The sequence below is a fragment of the Chelonia mydas genome, chromosome 10 (genome assembly GCF_015237465.2).
Source record: "Chelonia mydas isolate rCheMyd1 chromosome 10, rCheMyd1.pri.v2, whole genome shotgun sequence".
NCBI lineage: Eukaryota > Metazoa > Chordata > Testudines > Cheloniidae > Chelonia > Chelonia mydas.
The window spans coordinates 76341020-76361110 of record NC_051250.2 but is presented as its reverse complement, the minus strand read 5'-3'; the positions used below and the strand labels follow the sequence as shown (position 1 = coordinate 76361110).

Below are 20091 nucleotides of genomic sequence, written 5' to 3'. Positions count from 1 at the left end.
TGGTTTCAGTGGGTTTCCAGCATTGTGTGACTTGAAATTATAGTCAAGAGCTTACCCCTCCTTACCCCTATTGTTAATAATTACAGCACCTCACACCTACCCACCACATGGCCCCCATTGCCCCGGTTCCTATGGGGTCTATGGGGGAAGGAGGTGCTGCCCCAATCCCTATGGGGGGGGAGGAGCCCCTATCCCTATAGGGTCTACATGGGGAGGAGGGGGGCCGGCCCCAAAAGAGAATGGGGGGGAGCTGCTCCTGTCCTATGGGAGGAGGGGGAGTTGGCCCTAGAGGGTCTATAGGAGGAGCTGCCCCTATGGGGGGAGAAGGGGAGCTGGGCCTAGTCAGACCTTGTGACTCCTTGGTGAAGGGCGGGGGAAGCTGCCCCCGTTGCTAGGGCGCTGGGAGGCGGGGCGCAGCAGCGGGCGCTCGACGGCTCGGCGCTCGACCTGGGCCTGCCGGCTCGGGGGCTCGGCGCTCGGCCCGCCGGGGCAGTGTCCTGCGCGGCGCGGCGCTCTAGGCCCCGCGGGACTCGGGAGCGGCGTGGGCAGCGCGCGGCAGGATGGTGAAGCTCACGGCGGAGCTGATCGAGCAGGCGGCTCAGTACACGAACGCCGTGCGGGACCGGGAGCTGGATCTGCGCGGTGAGGCCCGGCTGGGGGCGGGCCGGCCGGCAGGCCCCGACCTCGGAGCCGCGCGCCTGGGGCGAAGCGAGGCCTTGCTCGGAGACCGGGGGCTCTGTGTTCGTTCGTTCGTGTGTGTGTGTGTGTGTGTGTGTGTGTAGGGTTCGAGGTGGGGGAGGGGTTCGGGCCGGGGGGGGGGGGAGTAGGGGAGCCTCACTCCAGTTGTGCGCACTTTGGGGGGGGGGGGGGTTGATGTTGTTCGCGGTTTCTTGCCTGGGTACCCTGCATTCCTTGTTGAACCTGCTGCTTTCACCCCCCACCCCCCACACTAACTCCATCTAACCCGGGTCTGATGCTTTCCCCCCAGGGTACAAAATCCCCGTCATTGAGAACCTGGGCGCCACCTTGGACCAGTTCGATGCCATCGATTTCTCTGACAACGAGATCCGCAAGTTGGACGGGTTCCCTCTGCTGAAGAGGCTGAAAACGTTACTCATGAATAACAACAGGATATGGTATGGGGCTGTGGTGCTGCAGCGTGGGATAGATTTGGGGTGTGCGTGGAAGGAGTCCTGGGGTGCAGCCAGTTTTCAGTATTGGCTTTTCCTTGTATCATTGGAGTGGTGCAATTTACAAATGGCCAATGATTATTTTAATGGAGGAACACAGCATGTTGCAGTATGGAGCAGCATTGTAGCCTGCTTCATTTTCAGTGGGCTTTACATGTGGTGATGCTCATAACTCCTGGGTCAAATCAGTAAGTATTCTCCTCATTTTATGGTCAGGAAAACTAAGGCATGGAGTTTGTGATTTGCTCAAAGCCACAGATACTCAGTAGCTTTTGTTTACCATTCCTGTGCTCAGACCAGTGAAAAATGTAAGTCATGTTCATGAAGTTTGGGGCATTGGTAAGTGGGGCACAAAATGGATGTGATCAGAGGTAATTTACATTAGCAAATAAAGAACCAAACTGTTTTATTTGAAACAGGGTGAATGATTCCAAAACCAGGTGATCCCTTGTACGTGTATTGCATTGAAGGGTTAAAATGTGTGTGCATGTTTTTATTATTAAAATTTATTACCAACCTAAATTGGATTTTGATTATTTTTTTAAAATATTAATTTTAGTCGGATCGGTGAGGGACTCGAACAGGCCTTACCCAACCTCCAGGAGATCATTCTTACCAATAATAGCATTGTGGAGCTGGTAAGTTACTAATAAAAAAACAGATCAAACCAGTTTGAATTATGGACATATTTGTATATGTTGTTGTTGTTACATGGTTTTGTTTAAAGCAGTTTTATTTACCTTTCATGTATTAATCACAGATTCTTTTCTCAAGAGGATAATTTTTGACATGCAGTGAAGCATAAGATGTTACTGATAGAGGGCTTTTCTAGGAAAGGTATAACACAGTAACATGTGAATAGAGCTATTCAAATGCATTAAAAGTTAAGTGTGTGCAGGATTGTTTATGGGACTGTGGCCTTCATTAGAATGTATCTTTTGAAGTTGGATATTGTGCTATTTTTATTACAACAAGGTCAGACTTTTCTCTAATTTTCCAGTTTGATTAGGCTTATGCCTCTTTTACACTCTTCCGATGGAATGTTAAAGGAGAATAGGAAACTTTCACAAGGATCACTTCATTGCTTTGAAATTAAACAGCTCCAGATCTAAACACAGACTCAAAGAAACAAAGTCTTGTGAATTAAAAAAACCTGAAACACTCAATGTAAAAACTTTTTTTTTTTTTTCATGGTTGTATTATAGCTGTTTAGGAATCATATGCAATATTTCTTCCTAGTTTCTATGTTTGCATTACATGCTTGTGAATGCTAACAGTATTATTATATACCCTCTTAAGGCTAAATTTTGTCCTAGACTATTGCACAGGCATAAATAAAGGCAGATTTTAGTCCTTGGTGTGGGGCTTGAGATTTGAAGTCCTTGATGGCACGGTTAGGCCTTGCCTACACTACAAAGTTTTGTTGCCGAAAGTTATGCAACTTTAATTAAAACTGCTGTTGCATGTCCACACTATGCTCCTTGTGTCGGCAGAGTGCATCAACACTAGCAGCTCTTGCATCCATACAGAGAGCAGTGCACTGTGGTAGCTGGCCGCAGGGTGCTATGGGAAGGGTTTGCAAAGCTTCCATGGGGCAGGTACAGCGTCACATGATGCAGGTTTCTCAATCCCATTGTTTCATGGGCATCCCAGTAGATTGTCAGCTGCTTTTCAACTGAAGGGGGCTGGAGAGTGGTGTGCCTTGGGCCGGGGAGACAGCAGGCTGACCAGCCAATCCTGGGGGAGGGGAACCCCCCCCACACACACACATCATCCCTTGACTCTGCTCCTCACAGCAGTCTCTCTGAAGCAGCCTATGGTTTTGTGATTCCCTCCAAGTTCTCCCACAGCCTCCTTAGCTGCAGGGAGCAGCATCCTGAGCAGCTCTGTGACCTGAGGAATGTCAAAGCAGCACGGCAGTCAGTCCCTCCACTCCCCACAGCAGCAGTCTGCCTGCCACTCTGTTGTTAGTGCAGAACAGAAGCATTCCAAGTTAATGACACAGAGCAGCACAGCTCAGATGGCAGATACTTCCTGGAGCTTTGAAAGGGGAGGAGAGCATGCCTGCAGGGTAGCAAAGATCAAAACAGTCATGGCAGGCATTGTGGGATATTGGTGGAAGCCAGTTATGTGGTCAAAACAAACAGCAGTGTCTACACTGACACTTTATTGCTTTAACTTTGTCGCAAAAAGCTTTATGCCTCTCGGCGAGGTGGTTTTATTTTGTCAGCAAAACAGAGTTTTGCCGCCAAAAGTAGCTTTGTAGTGTGTAACCTCCCTTGCTTTGTTGGCAAAAGGCAGATTTTTGCCGGCAAAACTTCGTAGTGTAGACAAGGCCTTATCTGCTTAAGCCTTATCTCAATGTGCTAATGGCCTAAGACTAAAATTTGTTTTACCTCTTCTTTTTTTTTCTTTTTCCCCTGTTATTTTGAAGGTATTTTATCCTAATGATATTCAGAACATTTAAGAGCAATTCTTTCTTGAATGAAGGTTTATATACTGAGTAATTCAGATATTGTTAAGTACTTTGTTTACATTTCTAGAAAAAATATTTTCAGATCATTGTAATAAATTACATTTTCATTTCATTTTCACTTTTTAAAAAAAAAGTTTGAAATGAACATGATCTTTATCCTTTGTTATAGTCCGATATCCTTTACAGTAGCCGCATACTACCAACCATTTTTACTTACCCGCTATTTATATGAGTGCTTGGATACGCTAGAGGCTAATGATCGTCCATTACAAGTTTTGGACTCCTATTAAGTTAGAACATAAGAATGGCCATACTGAGTCAGACCAAAGGTCTGTCCAGCCCAGTATCCTGTCTTCCGACAGTGGCTAATACCAGGGGCTTCAGAGGGAATGAACAGAACAGGTAATCATCAAGTGATCCATCCCCTGTGGCCCATTCCCAGCTTCTGGCAAACAGAGGCATGGGACACCATCCCTGCCCATCCTGGCTAATAGCCATTGATGGACCTATCCTCCATGAACTTATCTAGTTCTTTTTTTGAACCATGTTATAGTCTGTTTTAAGATTACTTATTGTGGTCCCATTATTCAGGGTGAACTGGATCCTTTGGCAACAATTAAATCACTGACTTACCTGAGGTACGTAATCTTAACGTGTATAAACAGATCTTTTTAATGTACAGTTATACTTGCTTTTAAAAAAATCTTTCATATTATTTTACGCTTACTATTAGCCACTGGCTTAGTTCTTTGTTTTGAAATGGCTGGTTTTTCCATTGGACCCAGACGTGTGTTTAAATAATGAATCAATAAACAAAAGGCTACAAAAATTACATAATTTTTAATGGGTAAAATTCTTCAGTTACGACCAAGTCTGCCAAAGTAAATAGGAATTAGCCACTATGTTTACATTAAGTGCTGTGTAAGCATACAACCGTCTCTATTGTATATTTTACCTTCTCAGAATTACGTTGAGATCTATTGTTGCAAAATACTTTAGTTTAAATCTAAATCACATGCTGATCAGCAGAGGGAATTGCATCAAGCCAGGAGATCAATAAGAGATCATGAGCCAGAATCGGGGGTGGGGGGAGGAAATGTTCAGATTTTTGTTTGTTGTAGAAATATGATGAACAATTACTGTTGTTTGTGTTTTCGTTTTCATTTCCATAGTAAAATTCACTAAGATGGCAAACTAGACTCTAAGAACAAACTTTCACTCTTTTTCATAGAGATGAAGAGCAGCGTTGTTACTGCATTTATTTAGTGTGCAGTCTTAAAGTTTAGCGTGCAACTTCTTTAAAAGAAGCAGTCTCTCGTATTCAGAATTTCTTTAAAATCTTTCTTTACTCCTTAGTATTTTAAGGAACCCTGTAACAAATAAGAAGCATTACAGATTGTATGTAATCCACAAAGTCCCACAGATCAGAGTGTTGGATTTCCAGAAAGTGAAATTAAAAGTAAGTGGCATTTTTCATAGCCTCTCTGTAATTAGGATCTTTTAGTTAGACATTTGTTCTTGTTTTGTTTTATTTGAAAATTTAATGGTGGTGCAATTTGTGCCCTTCCCCTGACCCACCAGTGTTTGTAAGCTACATTTACATCAATACTGGTGTCTAATGAAATACATACTTTGGGGCAGCTTTTACTTCACCAGTTCACTGTTTCAATAGCTTAATTCAGTAGCTTAAACCACCAGTGTTTAAGTACAGTTTGGATCTTCTTTGTCCTTTTTAGTCTTCTGAGTACAGCAGCAGATCTTTAGTGAAAGAAATAGGAAATCTTAACATAAACCTCCACTCCATCTGAGGACGAAAAGGTGGGGAAGAATTTCCTCTGGGAAGTGTCTGAGACTGCCATACTCAGAGTTTAAGCCTTTTAACTTATTGTCAAAGTGCTTCTAAATCTAGTGTTGAGACACCGGTCTTCGCTGATCCAAGAAGTCGTCAGCCTATTTGTTTTTCAAGGAAAGAAGCTATGCAAAATGCACATGATGTTCCTATTGAAATTAACTTTGTGTGTGTGTGGTATCGCTGTAGGAGCGTCAGGAGGCAGAGAAAATGTTCAAGGGCAAACGGGGTGCACAGCTTGCAAAGGATATTGCCAAGAGAACAAAAACGTAAGATAAAGAGAACCAATTTAAACTGGCATTTGCCTTCAGAAACACCACCTGGGTTTCCCTGTGCGGCAGTGGAGAGTAAATTGAAATGCCACTTGTTAACAGGATGTCTTAACATCTCTGGTGGTGTCTCACCAGATATGCTGGCTCCAAACATCCTACTCTTGGATGGTGGTGAATACCATTGCTCAAAACCACTTTTTTTTTTTTTAAAAAGGTGACTTCTCATTACAGTCTACGCAGCAGAACTCGACTGTTCAGCAACATCCAAGTTAATGGCTTAAATCCAATGCATAATCTTCTTAATGCAGAAGGCCTGCTTCTCTTCATGAGCAGATAAAAGGGTGGGAGGTGGGGAAGCAAATAAAAGGGTGGGAGGTGGGGAAGCTGACCTGCTGGTGTTTCTGAAGGAGGCAGTTCTTCATTGTATCAGTTTGTTAACAAAGATAAGATACTACACTTGATTGAATGCAATACTTCCAAAGTTTTAACTTTGGAAGTTAGAGAAGCAGATGTCATTCATAGGGATGTTAATAATATGCCTCTATTTTTCTTTCAAGTTTCAATCCAGGTGCTGGTTTGCCGACTGACAAAAAGAAAGCTGGGCCCTCCACAGGAGATGTTGAAGCAATTAAGGTAACATTTTTAGGACATGATGTACAGGGAAAACTGAAGTAGGGAAACTGCCCAGGATCAGAAATTTAGTGATATTAGGTGCCCCCCTTACTGGTAACGGCATTCTTACTTTCCAAAGTAACAGAGGAAAAATGCGTTCTGATCACTTACATACTATACCTTTTGGGTTTCTTGTTGCAAAAATCTGAGGTTTTATTGGACTTCCTTTGCGTCCCTTTCTTGTTCTGAGTTTAGATTTGACCACAGAGTAGGCCAACATACTGTAACTCTCTCTACAGTAAAATTTTAGTTGTCTTGAAGCAGATGTTCTTTATATATTAATCGCAGCAGCTTGTTAACATGTTGAATGAGTATGATCAGCTTGTTGGTCTTGCCCTTCTAGAATGCCATAGCAAATGCTACAACTCTGGCTGAAGTGGAGAGACTCAAGGGTTTGCTGCAGTCTGGTCAGATACCTGGCAGAGAACGAAAAACAGGTAATTGTATACTTTTGTTACTCTTCTGGTTTGTCACAGAGTGATTGAGTAATATAAACAGCATGAATCAAAAACATAACTTTTTAAAACTTTGCCTGGAACTTGATATGATCTCAATCAGTGGGTTGAGGTGGATGGGTTATGTTGTTGGAGATGGTTAAAGAATTGGTGTCATCAATCAGTCTGATTCTATTTCCAAAAAGTTAAAAGGATGGAACAAGGGGGTGGATATTTCATGCTGCATAAATCAGGAAAGATTAACTTTTAGACACTGTGAAAGGATGCAGGAATCTTAATCCAAGTGAAACCCTTTTAGATGTAACACTTGTGCAGTATAGTTGAATTTGACTAAAATCATTTGGGCAAAATTTGACAACCTCAAAGACAGAAGCTTAATTTTCTGGGTCAGTTTGCTGACCCTAAAGATACCAGGTATTCTGACTTTTTTAGACAGTGGAAGACCTAGACAATGGGGAGTTTCTCAGTGGGAATAAAGCAAGCTGCATATCAGACTAGGCAGTGACAAGGTCAGATGTTACCACGGGTATAACTCAAACTGTGCAGTAAAATAATTGAACCAATAACTGTAGGTGAATGTGAGAATCTTCAAATCATTATCCCCACTTTTCAGATAGGGTATAAGAGATTAGTGTCTGTAAAGTCTTAGCAGGTATTAAATAATTCTGATGTATCCATTTTGTAGGACCAACAGAGGAAGTTGAAGAGGAGATGGAAGAAGACACAGTTCCCAATGGATCTTAAATGGTATCGTCAGGTGATCTGAAGAATATGTAGTATTGTATCCTTGTTTATGAATACATTTCCAATGTTGTCATAGAGTTAAATTAATAACATTACCCCTTTTACAAAATGGATTTTTGTTAGCTTGGGGCTTTTTTTGAAGTCCGATTAGTGTGTGTGAAATTTCTATTGTAAATTTTATACTGTACATGAAGTCCAATAAAATACCATTTCCTCTCTCTGCAGGCATTATTGTGACACTTTTTTTTATTCTCTGTGGGCCTAAAATCGATTTAATATCCTCTTCTTCCTTAGGTTTCTCCTAGAAGCATTCTCTTACCCCAGTGGCCTTTTCTTTAACTCACCCTTGATATTTAGTTACTGGTAAAGTCTTCATATGATTTAAACTGTCGGTTATTAAAATATGAATATAAATATTGACACAACTGTGGGGAAAGCAAAAAATAAATTACCCATGGTCTATATTTGGTTAGCCAAAATGCAATTATCGAAGTTTGAATTTAGTCAGTTGACTAACCCTTATTCCCTTTTTAAAAAACAACAAAAGTTATGCATCTGTTAACTAGGGCCAAGACCTCAGTTTTGTGTTATCCAGAGATTGCAGTACCAGCAGCCAATTAGGTCATTGGTTCGTTAATTCAGCAGTCATCCTTCTCATCAGCACTCATGCAGCCTGGTACTGTGAAGCTGTCTCCCATCTAGGAAATGACTCTAGAAGTTACACAGATCTCCTATTAGCATAACTGCAGTATGTATAAAATCACCCATTGCAGAAACACTGCAATGCTAGAGCTCCTAAACATCCTGCACCACCAAGGCTTTTCAGTCACCATGTGCTTGAAGCATGCCTTTAAAAGGTCTGAGTCAGCTGGACTTCTAAAGACTAGTATGCTGAGTGATGTGACATGCTTATGCAGCAATGCTCAAGGTTGCAGGCTCTTCCCATTGCAAGCCAAACCAATGAAGCAGTACGCTGTCTGCCTGGGTGTAATGAACTAATGCCATGAAAAAGAAAAATGACAGATGTGCCTTGGAGCAGCCTGATTAGGGGGAAGGGGGTGGGGGCCTAGGTATGAGTGAGCATGTTCCAGTGATGCATAAAGTTTTTAAAAACACTGATCATCTGCTATTGGGAGTTCTGTTGAAGGACAAGCAGTAGTGAGTCCTAAAATGACATGCAGCCATACAGAAGAGCATCTGGGGAGCAGAAGCGGGAAGCTAGGATAAATGTAGGCAGAGAATCTAGAAGCCGCTGCAACTGGGGAACCTATCCAGGAAATGAACAGCAGTCAGCTGTCTGAGAAGATCGGCAGCCAGCAAAGGAGGTAAGAGATGAAGAGTAGGGAGACTTGTTCTTAAAAGCTGATGCTAGCGTGAAGGAGGCTTGATGTGAAGGCTAGGTGTAACCAGTGCCAAATCATGGCAGTAGAAAGGGTGTAAAAGCGTAGGTAACAAGGGCTGGCAGCTCATACAGCGAGGGAGGCACTGGCAAATGCAGAGGGAGTTGGAGAGAGGAATAAATGCTCAGTTCTTCCAGGCCAGTAACAGCTATGGGCAGGCCCTGTTCCTGCAAGTCACAGGCTGTAAGCAGGGAGCTATTCACAGCCATTAAGACACAGGGAGGCAGGATCCCCCGAAGTCCAGGACTTGGGCATGCCTTAGAGACGGGGTCTTGGGACCCGTGGGGGCCTCCACCCCCTGCAACCCCTGTGGCAGCTACACCCATCACTCCGGGCAGGGGCAGCTGGAATCCAGGGGAGGATCCTAGGGCAGTCCAGGGAACCTCAGGATTGGTAGATCCGGGCTTCTCAGACTCAGAGCACCTCTAACCTTTGATTGGTCTAGGGCTACCCTCGCTGCGCTTCCTGATTTCTCATCATTGGTCTGAACAGCTAACACCCCCCTTCTGATTGGTTTAAGTTTTGGCCTCTTCCTCCATCGCTTGATTGGCCGCTGCTTCGATACCTCTTCTTTTGATTGGTCTCCGCCTCCTTTTTTTTTTTTTAATACTAACCACCGCCCCCTGATCTTTCCTATATCGCGATTGGCCGTCAGCAGCTGGGCTGCTTTCTGATTGGCGGAGCCTCTCCAGGCCCTGGCTACGTGTCGCCTGGCCCGGGGAAGAGCGCCGGGGGCGGTACCTGCTCCCGGACGTGGCGGTCAGGCGGGCTGGCCCAGTGAATCCGGCTCGCTGTGAGGGGAGGCCGTGGCCGGCGGGATGGAGCTGGGCGGGGGGGCGCCGGGTCCCGGCAGGCCCGTGCTGGAGCAGGAGGGGATCCAGGCCCTGCAGCAGTCGGGTGAGCGGCCGGGGCCCTGGGCTGGGCCGGGGGCGGGCTCTGGGGGTAACGCCCGCCCCGAGGCGGTTGGGGGGGGTCTGGGGGGCAGGGTCGCTCGTGAGGGGGCCTGGGCTCTGGAGCTAAGCGCCGACCTGGGGGCTGCCCCCCCCCCAGCGTGTAGCCTGCCATGGCCCGTGGGGGGGGGGGTGAGGGGTGACAGGCCCCACAGGAGTGCGGGGGGATGAGCCCCCACGGATCCTCTTCCCCGGCAGCAAGGGGGAATCCAGGCCCAGCCTTGACACCTCTGGCTTGACGCGTCCCTCTCCTCTTTCCCCAGTGGGCTGGCTGCTGGCCAGCTACGGCTGGTACATCCTCTTCGGCTGCGTCGCTGTCTACCTCGTTGTCCAGAAGTTGGCTGAAAAGATGAGAGCCCAGAGGAGGAACCGACCCGATGCAGCCGGGGCACCACTTGGTTTGTAAATCTCCATTGGCTCTGGGGTGGCACGTTCACTTGCCCTGGTTTAGATCCGCTGTTTAGATCCTTTATGGTGGGTCCTTGGGCGTAATACCTTGGAAGGCTTCCCAAAGTCACGGTTATTGGTGGAAGATCAGATGTGGAGAGCTTTGTTAAACGCCAGTATGTGACAACGTTCCTGCTCTAAGGATCTTATGAACTAACACAGACGTGATACCCAGGGCAACTTTTCAGGCAGCAAAGGTGCAGAGCCCTTACTGGCGAGGAGGTCAGTGGGTAAGGCTTAGTGAAATGTGGCGTTGAAGACTGGGAAGGCTTTGCCAAAGGTGGAGGGTGGCCTGAAAGGAGAAGAGAGAAATAAAGGAAGCAGTGAAGAGAGGTGCTGCAGGATAGCATAGGGTTTGGGGATAATGCGTCTTGACTATGATCTTGAAAGCAACACGTTCTGTATAGTGACTTATATGATACCGTGGTGCCAAAATACTTCAGGGTTCATCACCACGGAAGTTGAGCACCCTATAGAATTGCCAGAGAAACTGCAAGATGTTTTTGTTATGCTTTGCAAACCCTCCTGATTAGTATTTGCCAGTCACTTCCTCCTCCTTATCCCTTAGCGCCACCAACTTCATAGGTCATGTTTGTGCGTAGCTGCCTACTGTGTATGCTATCTTATCTCTTGAACTGTGCCACTAGGTTGTAAATTGTACGCAGTCCAGGCTTTGTTTCAGTTTGAAACCACCTATTGCCTTCCCTTTGCATGCTGGCTTTCTTTCATCGGGATAACCGGATGTCACTGTGCAATGAAACTCCACAGGAATCTTTTTTTTCTAAAAATTGTGTTCCATTGTTGCAGGCTGCAATGGAAATACTAAGTCACAGGGGAAAAAATGACATGCCAAAAACCCAGTATTTTACACAACTACTGCTGAAACTTCTCTATCCAAACAATTATTTATTCATGATTTAATACATATCAACATACAACTCTTGCATAGAAAATATGAAACTTCCCTGTATTAACAAGTAGAAAACGCTGAGTAAAATATCTGAGGTTTTTTGGGGTTTTCTGGGGGGAAGTCAGCCTTTTCCCCTGTGACACTTTCAAAAGGCAGCAGGGAGAGAGGTGGATACAATAGGTGACCTGTATCAGGCTATCTGCTTTCTCCTTGGAGAGGAAGGTGTATAATATCTTCATAAATCATGTCTCTGATAGAGCATGTTGGATCTTCCACTTTATTGTTATGATGAGACAAGTAGGAGCAATTGGAAAGGAATGGGAGGGAGTCTGGGCTGGTTTGTTAATGATTCCTAATAGAAAAAGTTCTGTATGTAGATGAAAGTGGATTCCCTGCAGGAGTATGGGTAGGTAGTTCTGAAATAATTCTTATCAACCAGTTTCAAACACTAGAATGGCAACGTTAAATTGTTGATGGGCGGGTTAACTGTAATGGGTTAATGATCATTCCAAAAATTCTAAATGTGATCAGCAGTTGGATCAGTATATAAGTTATTGGAAAAGATTAGTTAGAAAGTAAGCTTCAGCTACAGTTTCTTCCAGAGCAACTATAGAGCTGTATGGTTACACTTCTGTATCAAGATTCTTTGAAGATGATCGTTTTGCCAACTTTTTTTCATGATCTCATAGAACCTGATGTAGTGGTGAGACGGCAAGAAGCTCTGGCAGCAGCTCGCTTCAGGATGCAAGAGGAATTGAATGAACAAGCTGAAAAATACAAAGAAAAGCAAAGACAGGTAATGTGAGGGCCAGGAGGACGTTTATTTAACTTCTTAATTCGCAGTCCAGTTTTTGTGTGTGTGGTGGGTGGTTTTTGGGGTGGTTTTTTTTTTTGGTACAGAGTAGGTTTATACCTGACCAAATTTTAGAAGATCTGTGAACTCCTGGATTTCTTCCATATTCTGTTTGGAACAGAAGGCTTGGAAGATTACCCAAGGCTTACGGGTCAAATGGTGAAGACTGATGTATTCCATTTCTATTACTTCAAAGACTTTTGGCATAAGGAGAATAATTGTCTTAAGCCCAAATGCCGAAGTGCTTGCTTGAGTTGAAGCTTTGATGATCTTGATCAGTCAAAATGATTAGATCCTGCTAAGATGCAGGAAATTCATTCATGCTGGACTGTTTCCACTATTTGTTCTACTCCTTCCTGAAGTAACTGACCTAGTTAATACTTTTTTCTCCTAAAACATACAATAAGAGAAAACTCTATAGGCCTGATTCTTGAAAAAGTCAGACTTGGACTGTGATTGTGCATGCAAACCTGGGTTATGTGTATGCAAAAGGATTCTTCACTGGCTATATTAGCATGCCAGTTAACCACACAATTACACATGGAATTTGTATGCTCAATAGCAAACTTAATTTTTCAGGAAATTGAGTGCCAGTGCAACTCCACGAGGCCTTAAAAAGCTGTAGAGTGCAACTTGCACTAATGAGGAATACCACATAATTCAATGATGCTGTCTCCTCTAGGTAACAGCATGGGAAAGCTAATAATCAGAATAGCAGTAAAGAACCTCACTAATCCTAGTTCGCTTTATTTTCTCCCCGCAGTGAATAGAGATGGTAATATCTCTTCATAAGTAATCTTCAAGCGTTGGAGTCCCTATCAGTGTAGTTAGACTTTTGCTACCAGGATTTCTTCAAATATCAAATGGAAAACTGTGTTCAGGAGGAGAATAGCCATCTTTGAGGAAATCTAACCCAATGCATTTAGACTGAGAGAGCCTTGCTTTCTTTGACTCTGGGCAAACTAATATACCTCTTTTTCTTTCCCATCCTTAAGAATAAAGGAGTCTGATGTGTTAACCATTAGCCTGTACTGCCTATTCGATAAATTACTTTAAGAAAGATTCTGGTAGAATTTTCATGTGCTGATGATTATGTTTATTCCATGTGAAAATATGCTTTATTCTGCTTTTCAACGCTTCATTTGAACAATGTTTTCTTCCACCAAAAGCCTCTGATATTTTAAATGCCTTCATAGCCATGATTTGTAAAGATTTGCTTTCAAGAAGACCTTTTTTTTTATATATACTAAAATCTAGCTAGCTCTTTACTTAACGTTTCATTTTATTATTTCAATTTGTCTCAGCACATGGAAAAGAGGTGCAGTTATGATTTAAAGTCATATTCTTTCCCATCCCTGTGCAGTGTGGTTGGAAAGACTTAGATATTACTTCTTTAGCTAAGGCAAGGAAAAGTAGGAATTGTATGTTTTGTTTGTGTGTTTGGTTTATGATTTTTTTCTATGCTAAAATGGCAGCACTTTAGCTGTTGGCTTTTTGGGGATTGTTCCAGTTAATTATATCGTCAAACAGTGTTACAAATTCTTCTATTTCCCCCCTCCCCCCACCCACCCAGCTTGAAGAAGAGAAGAGAAGGCAAAAGATAGCAATATGGGAAAGCATGCAAGAAGGAAAAAGCTATAAAGGAAATCTGAAACTGAACCAGGTAACTTTACTCTTCTTAAACTTCACATGTTGCAGCAAATATCTTTAGTTAGATAACTAGTTGAAAACCACAAGTTGACAAGCTCTAAATAATTTTCATTTGTCTGAACAGCAAGAAATAGAATCCACTGCTTCTGCGTCGTCAACAGTCCCGAAGCCTAAACCTAACAAAAAACCTTTGCGAGGAGGTAGTAAGTATGAAAACTGGGTGTCTGTCAGTTATGGAAAATGAAATACTTATTCGGCTATCTAGATGGTTATTTTATACGTGGGTGATTTTGTGTCTCTTTGTTGAGACGGAGGGTACGCCTTGATTCTTGATACAGCTCATGTCTTGTTGGAGGAGTCTTATATTTGAGCACTGTAGTCAGTACAAAGTCAGTTCAACTTTTGTAGCCACGTTCTGCTATATGTTACAGAGGAAAATCTTTGGGCCTGTTTGTTTCTGCTGTGGGGAAACCTGACTGTATTACAGCCCCTTGAGAAAACTTTTTAGCATGACTCAGAGATCCAGTAACTCCTCACTTAACCTTGTCCGAGTTAACATTGTTCCATTGTTGCTGATCTATTAGGGAACAAGCTTGTTTAAAGTTGCGCAATGCTCCCTAATAACATTGTTTGGCAGCTGCTTGCTTTGTCCATTGCTTGCAGGATTCTCTGGACGAACAGCCCCTCCTTGTGGGGATTAGAACTTGGGGGGGCCAGCAGCTTCCCCTCCGCCCCCCCATCAGCTTCCCTAAATTCCCTGTAAGGTATGTGGCTTGGCAGCTGCCCAGCAGCAGTTCAGGTGCCGCCCTCCCCCAGCTGCTCCTGACCTGCGCTCTGCCTTGGAGCTGCTCCCGGGAGCTTCCTGCCTGCGGTGGGATGTCCCGCCGCTCCTGTCCCCTGCTCCGTACCCCCTCTCCACAAAGCGGAGGAGGAGACAGAGCTTGGCGGGGGGAGGCTTGCTGGAAGCTGTTGCTTCCTGTCTGACCTGGCTGATCTGCTTAAAAGGGCAACGTACTTGAAGTGGGGTCAGCGTACTTAAAGGGGCAGTGCACGTTTCTCTCTTTCTTTCTCTTTCATGCACCCCTCCGCACTTTGGAAAGTCAGCACTTGTGCAGCCGTGCATGTGCCGTCAGGAGGAGGGAGTGGAGTGGTGCACTCCAGCTGGATAGCATGGGCTCATCAGCATGTTCAGTTTTTGCAGGGAAGTGTTTGCAGCTATTGCCCTGACTGCATCTATTGTGTTTCCTCCCTCCTGCCTCAGTCCATGCTGCCTTGTAGAGTGTAAGGCTACATTAACAACAGCGTATTAACCCTTGAGGGCTCAGCCGAGCGCTAGTTCATCATTTAGCAGCAAGGCATTCCCTGGGAAATATCCCACTATCTGACTTCACCACCTCAACCAAGCTTTACAATCATTCATTGCCGTGTACAATATTAAAGTGTTTGTTTAAAATTGTATAAAACTTGTACTGTATGTGTACATAATGTCTTCTGTCTGGTGAAAAAAATGTCCCTGGAACCTAACACCACCACATTAATTCTTATGGGGAAATTAGATTTGCTTAATATCGTTTCACATAAAGTCGCATTTTTCAGGAACATAACTACAGCGTTAAGTGAGGAGTTACTGTACTGTCTCCTGATCTTAGAAAATGTAGATTTTGATTAACTTTTTTTTTTTTTTTGGTAACTTCTTTTGGTCAGGGTAAATAAAAGGAGCCCCACAGCATGCTGTCTGGTCTCTTTGTGTGTATCTTCGAGCACTGGTTTTTTTAGATACGTCTCGTCTGCGTTTTGTTTTTATTTTACGCAAATGTAAGTGTAATTTTAGTTTCATGCAGCATTTCATTTGCCTGACTGCTCAGATGCCACAGTGATTGAGCCATGATATCACTACTATAGATAAAAGCCACACAGCCAGTCTCTTCCCCCCGCCCCATGTACAATGCACCTACTTTCCCTAATAATAAAGCCCAATTTGGGACCAATATTCTAATTGGTATTGCCATTAGTGATTGTCCAGGTGATCCTACCAATGAATGTACCAAAGCAGAAGGAATACACCTTGAGAGTACAGCAGTGAATAAGTTACAATAGCTGCACAAAGAACCTTGTCGCATCTTTAATATGTTTAGTCAATAGTTCATTTTACTATTGAGTTGAAAATCCTACTTGAATGTGAGATTGACTGCCATCAATGCCAAACACGTTGTATGTATCACCTTAGCTGATCACTCTTGTTATAGTGTGTATGGTAACACCCATTGTTTCATGTTCTCTGTGTATAAAAAATCGTTCTACTGTGTTTTCCACTGCATGCATCCGATGAAGTGAGCTGTAGCTCACAAAAGCTTATGCTCAAATAAATTTGTTAGTCTCTAAGGTGCCACAAGTACTCCTGTTCTTCTTGCGGATACAGACTAACACGGCTGCGTCTCTGGACCGTTGTATGTTGTTTATCATCAGCATACTCTAGTAGTCTGTTACCACGGAATGCCGAGCATTAAAACTGTTATGAACAGGAAATCAGAGAATAACAAAGAATGGGCTGCAGCTAAGCTAAGAAATGTCATAACATCAGTTGGTTCCTTCAGTCATTTCCCTCTCCTGCCACCTATTCTAGCTTCATCCCAAGCAGAATCCATGTTTAAATGACAGATTATGGAATTGGATGGCTGTATTCTGCTCATGAGGTAAACAAGGGTCAGTTGAAGAATCCTGCAGGCTGAATAAAATTCTGAAAACAGAACTTTTAGTTGTTCAGTGAACAAGATAACTTCTGTAATGATGGGGAAAGTAGTGGAGGTTTGAATGGAATAGGTTAATATTGAAAACTGCTCAGTCAGTATAACAGAGAGTAGTAATCTGTCTGCTGATCGTGTATGGACAAAATCATTAGACGAGACATTTGCAAGCCTATATCTTTCCCAAGTGTACCCTTGTAAAAGGTGACTGAATCTGGTGTTTATCACATTGGGAAATCCAACTAAAAATCAGTGTCTGTCTGCTTTATCTTATGAAACGAGAAAAGTAAATATAAAACCAAAATTGCCAGACCCATGGGGATGAGAGGCCTGCACTTCTCTAACACCAGCAGCAATGCCGCTTCTGTCAGAAGTTTACTTTAAAGAGGTTACAGAGTTTAACCTCATGGCAAAAAAATGGAGCTTAATGGTGTGCAATAATGAATGAGCAGTGCTATGTCTGTGATGCAGACTTTGTTATGTATAGTGTTATCACTGCAAACTACACATCTCCCTTGTGCATTTTGGAAGTCCTTCTGCCACTTAATTTCTCTGTTGGAGTGGGCCAAACTTGTGAAACATGAATGCTGTACTGTGATATGTAACCTCTTAAAATCGCCAGACTTCAGTTATTGATGACATGGACTGTTGGATTGTGTTACAAAATAAATCCCCTCCTGACTGGGGTTTACCTCTAACTCTCAATTGTCCGTGTTTTTACTATCCCTCCTCTGTCGTTGCAGGTTATAATCCTTTGTCTGGAGAAGGCGGTGGAACCTGTGCTTGGAGACCAGGTCGCAGAGGAGGTCCATCTTCAAGTGGATGAGGCTAACCTTACTGGTGTCTAATGACACTAGCAGGCCTAATCTGACCCACTATTCAACTGCCTGCAGCTTGCATGTCACAGTGACTCTTTTGGGGCTTGGTTTAGTACAGGTGTAGACTTAGAAACAAATGTACATGACACACAGATTTTAACAGACTGAAGATTATACAGGGAACAGAATGTCAATCAACAGTTGTCTTTCGCTTATCTAAAGAAGAAGCGTGGTCTATGGCTAAAGCATGTGACTTAGTCACGAAGTCTGGCTTCTATGCCTGGCTGGTCAGGAGACTGCCTGTGTGACCTGAGGCAAGTTCCTTAACGATCTGTGCCTCAGTTTACCCATCTGTAAAATGGGGATGTTACCTTCCTCATGGGGGTGGGGGTGCACAAAGGCATATGGGTGACAAAGACCTGTGAGAATAGGGCTTGCCTGTATGATATTTCCATTCTTGGGGGCACTTCAAATCTGACTTAATATTTTTGCTGGTTTCTAAGTGCTAAACCTTTCAGTGGGTGATTTAGAGCATGGCTCCAAGGGCTCAAATGTCATGGGTTTAGTACAAAAGGCCAGTTATTATAGATGAGTCTCTGTGACAAGCTGCACTGAATGATGTTGTCCTCATAAATGGTAAACAAACCAGTGAGGATCACTGATACTAGACAGTAGATGCGGGTTTCTTGCTATATCTTTTTTTTTTTATTTCAACAGTTTTGTAAAACAAAACACTGTAAATATTGAATACCATTGGAAATAAATTGTAAACTTAGTATTTGCAATACTGTGGTTTTTACAGCATCTTTTTACATAGGAGGTACCTGTTCTAGTTCAATAAATGTGACTAAAGCAAGATACTTCCTGGATTGTGTGGTTACGTTTTTTGACTACTAATTCAGCATTAATGCTTGGCCTGACATTTTGATGGCGTCCCTCAGTGATTTTTTTTTAACCCTTCTAATTTTCATTGGTGGCTATTTCAATGCCGAATGTCCGTTTTCTAATAAATAAATAAATCGCCTTCAGGCCGAGACCAAAATGCGGAAAATATCAGGCTAGAAACTAAAAGCTTTGGACAGTTACAAATGTTGGAAAATGGAGTAAAACAGATCCTCAGCAATTGAGTCTTGTCCAGCCTTTACAATTGGAGAGCTTATGCTGAAAAACATATGGCAAGGGCCTTGTGCTTTCAAATGATTGGAGACGGTCAGTAGCTCTTTCCAGGCTGTAGTCAATAATCTCTGGCTTTTTGGGGTGGTGGAAATATCTTGGGCTGGTTAACTTGAAAACTAACACCTTCAAACAGAAGAACAATAATTTATAACTTCTGTGGCTCTGATCCTACAGTGTGATCCATTCATGGTGACCCCTGTGCTGATGACATCAGTGGGAACCTGCATGAGTCTAGTAGGTCCCCAGGCAGGATCAGGTCTTTCATCTGGAGGCCACTAGAGTAATTTCCTGTGTACCATCTTGCTTCTCTCCACCAGAGGCACTGCAGAAATCTTCCAACATGGGCTGGTGGCCTGGCAGTCTTTCATGCTGAATAGCTCAGCTGGATACAGAAGCCTGTCCTGTACCCTGCTGTCGGTCTATGCTGTGTGAAGGGTCCAGAACATTTGTGCTGAAAAGAGTCGACAGTTTGCAAATGAGTTAAACTCCAGCCTGTGTAAATTCTACATGCTCTAAACAGTAAGTGAATAAAGAGTATAGGCTCTTCATCCTTCTTTTTTGGCATATATTCAGCTGTGTGGGTGGACACAGTGTTGATCTAAAGGCAGCTGATTTATAAGTGTCACCCCCTCTTCAGTACTTTTATCAGAAACCTGGGTGGCTTTGGCTAGTCCTTCTTTGTGGATCTTGCAAGATAAAGCATGAAAAGTTCCCATCAAAGGCATATGGCAAGTATCCACACGGCTCTGGTCTCTTTATTTTGAGTTCGTATGCACAGTGCCCTATTTCACTAAACTAGCTTAAAGCCCCTTGCAAAATTGTGCTTCTAAACACACACTTGGAGACTCTTCCCTGCTATTTCTGCACGGATATTCCATTTTATGAGTTCACAAATCTTTATAGCGACTACCCCCTACATCTTATGTTCCCAACTTTCAACCGCTGACCATAAATGGACACTTTCAGCCAAGTATCATTTAATCTTATGAGCTTTAAAGTCCCTAGTCAGGAACTGGAAGAGTGAAGAATCTCCCAATGTAGTCTTCTCCCGTTACATATGTCATTTTGATTTTAGCTTGTAAGGGATATATCTAAATGCATTCAGAATGTGCAATGAGAAGGCTGTTAATATTCTATCAAAACCATCTTTTCATTTCCTGGCCTCTGTGTGCTTAGATTCATACCCTCAAACGTCCATGAGTATGTGTGTGCTATGTACTGTAGCGTGAGGCATTTCACTTCTTGGGGCTTTCATTGTTGAATAAAGCAAAGGAAAACGGGAGGCCAGGAAAAGCTCCATTAGTAGATTTTGAAGATCACCTATCATGGGAGTGAATGGGGTGGCAGGGCTGTCTTCAGGCCCCTGTGGTTGAGCATGAGTGTTCCCTAAGGCTGGGTTAACTGGGCAGCAGCATGGGTTTAACACTGGGATGCTATCTTCACCATAGAAAGCGACGTTTAATTTTGAATGAAAGGTGCAAAATG

General features: G+C 43.4%; 2 protein-coding genes across 3 annotated transcripts; both read left to right on the top strand.

Moving 5' to 3' along the window:
* The first annotated feature begins 327 nt into the window (after positions 1-327).
* Positions 328-7878, top strand: SNRPA1 (small nuclear ribonucleoprotein polypeptide A'). Its single transcript, XM_037910183.2, has 9 exons — positions 328-642; positions 989-1136; positions 1750-1828; positions 4258-4304; positions 5023-5125; positions 5705-5784; positions 6345-6420; positions 6803-6896; positions 7600-7878. Exons 1-9 carry the CDS (start codon positions 561-563, stop codon positions 7656-7658), a joined length of 768 nt encoding a protein of 255 aa, XP_037766111.1. The 5' UTR covers positions 328-560; the 3' UTR covers positions 7659-7878.
* A 1868-nt stretch (positions 7879-9746) lies between these two features.
* On the top strand, positions 9747-18206 carry SELENOS (selenoprotein S). 2 transcript variants are annotated; one of them, XM_037910184.2, is made up of 6 exons: positions 9747-9955; positions 10272-10406; positions 12055-12161; positions 13792-13881; positions 13993-14071; positions 17356-18206. In XM_037910184.2, the coding sequence occupies exons 1-6, from the start codon at positions 9877-9879 to the stop codon at positions 17436-17438; spliced, it is 573 nt and encodes a 190-aa protein (XP_037766112.1). In that variant the 5' UTR covers positions 9747-9876; the 3' UTR covers positions 17439-18206. The 2 variants fall into 2 exon arrangements, with proteins under 2 accessions (XP_037766112.1, XP_037766113.1); XM_037910185.2 differs by having other exon boundaries at positions 9765-9955; positions 13993-14068.
* Positions 18207-20091: the final 1885 nt, after the last annotated feature.

Coding starts and splice junctions, on each gene's coding strand:
- SNRPA1 (XM_037910183.2), top strand. CDS start 561: ATGGTGAAGCTCACGGCGGAGCTGATCGAGCAGGCGGCTCAGTACACG. Junction 1,137..1,749: donor ATGAATAACAACAGGATATG/GTATGGGGCTGT, acceptor TATTAATTTTAG/TCGGATCGGTGAGGGACTCG. Junction 6,421..6,802: donor GAGATGTTGAAGCAATTAAG/GTAACATTTTTA, acceptor TTGCCCTTCTAG/AATGCCATAGCAAATGCTAC.
- SELENOS (XM_037910184.2), top strand. CDS start 9,877: ATGGAGCTGGGCGGGGGGGCGCCGGGTCCCGGCAGGCCCGTGCTGGAG. Junction 13,882..13,992: donor GAAATCTGAAACTGAACCAG/GTAACTTTACTC, acceptor TTGTCTGAACAG/CAAGAAATAGAATCCACTGC. Junction 14,072..17,355: donor AAAACCTTTGCGAGGAGGTA/GTAAGTATGAAA, acceptor CTGTCGTTGCAG/GTTATAATCCTTTGTCTGGA.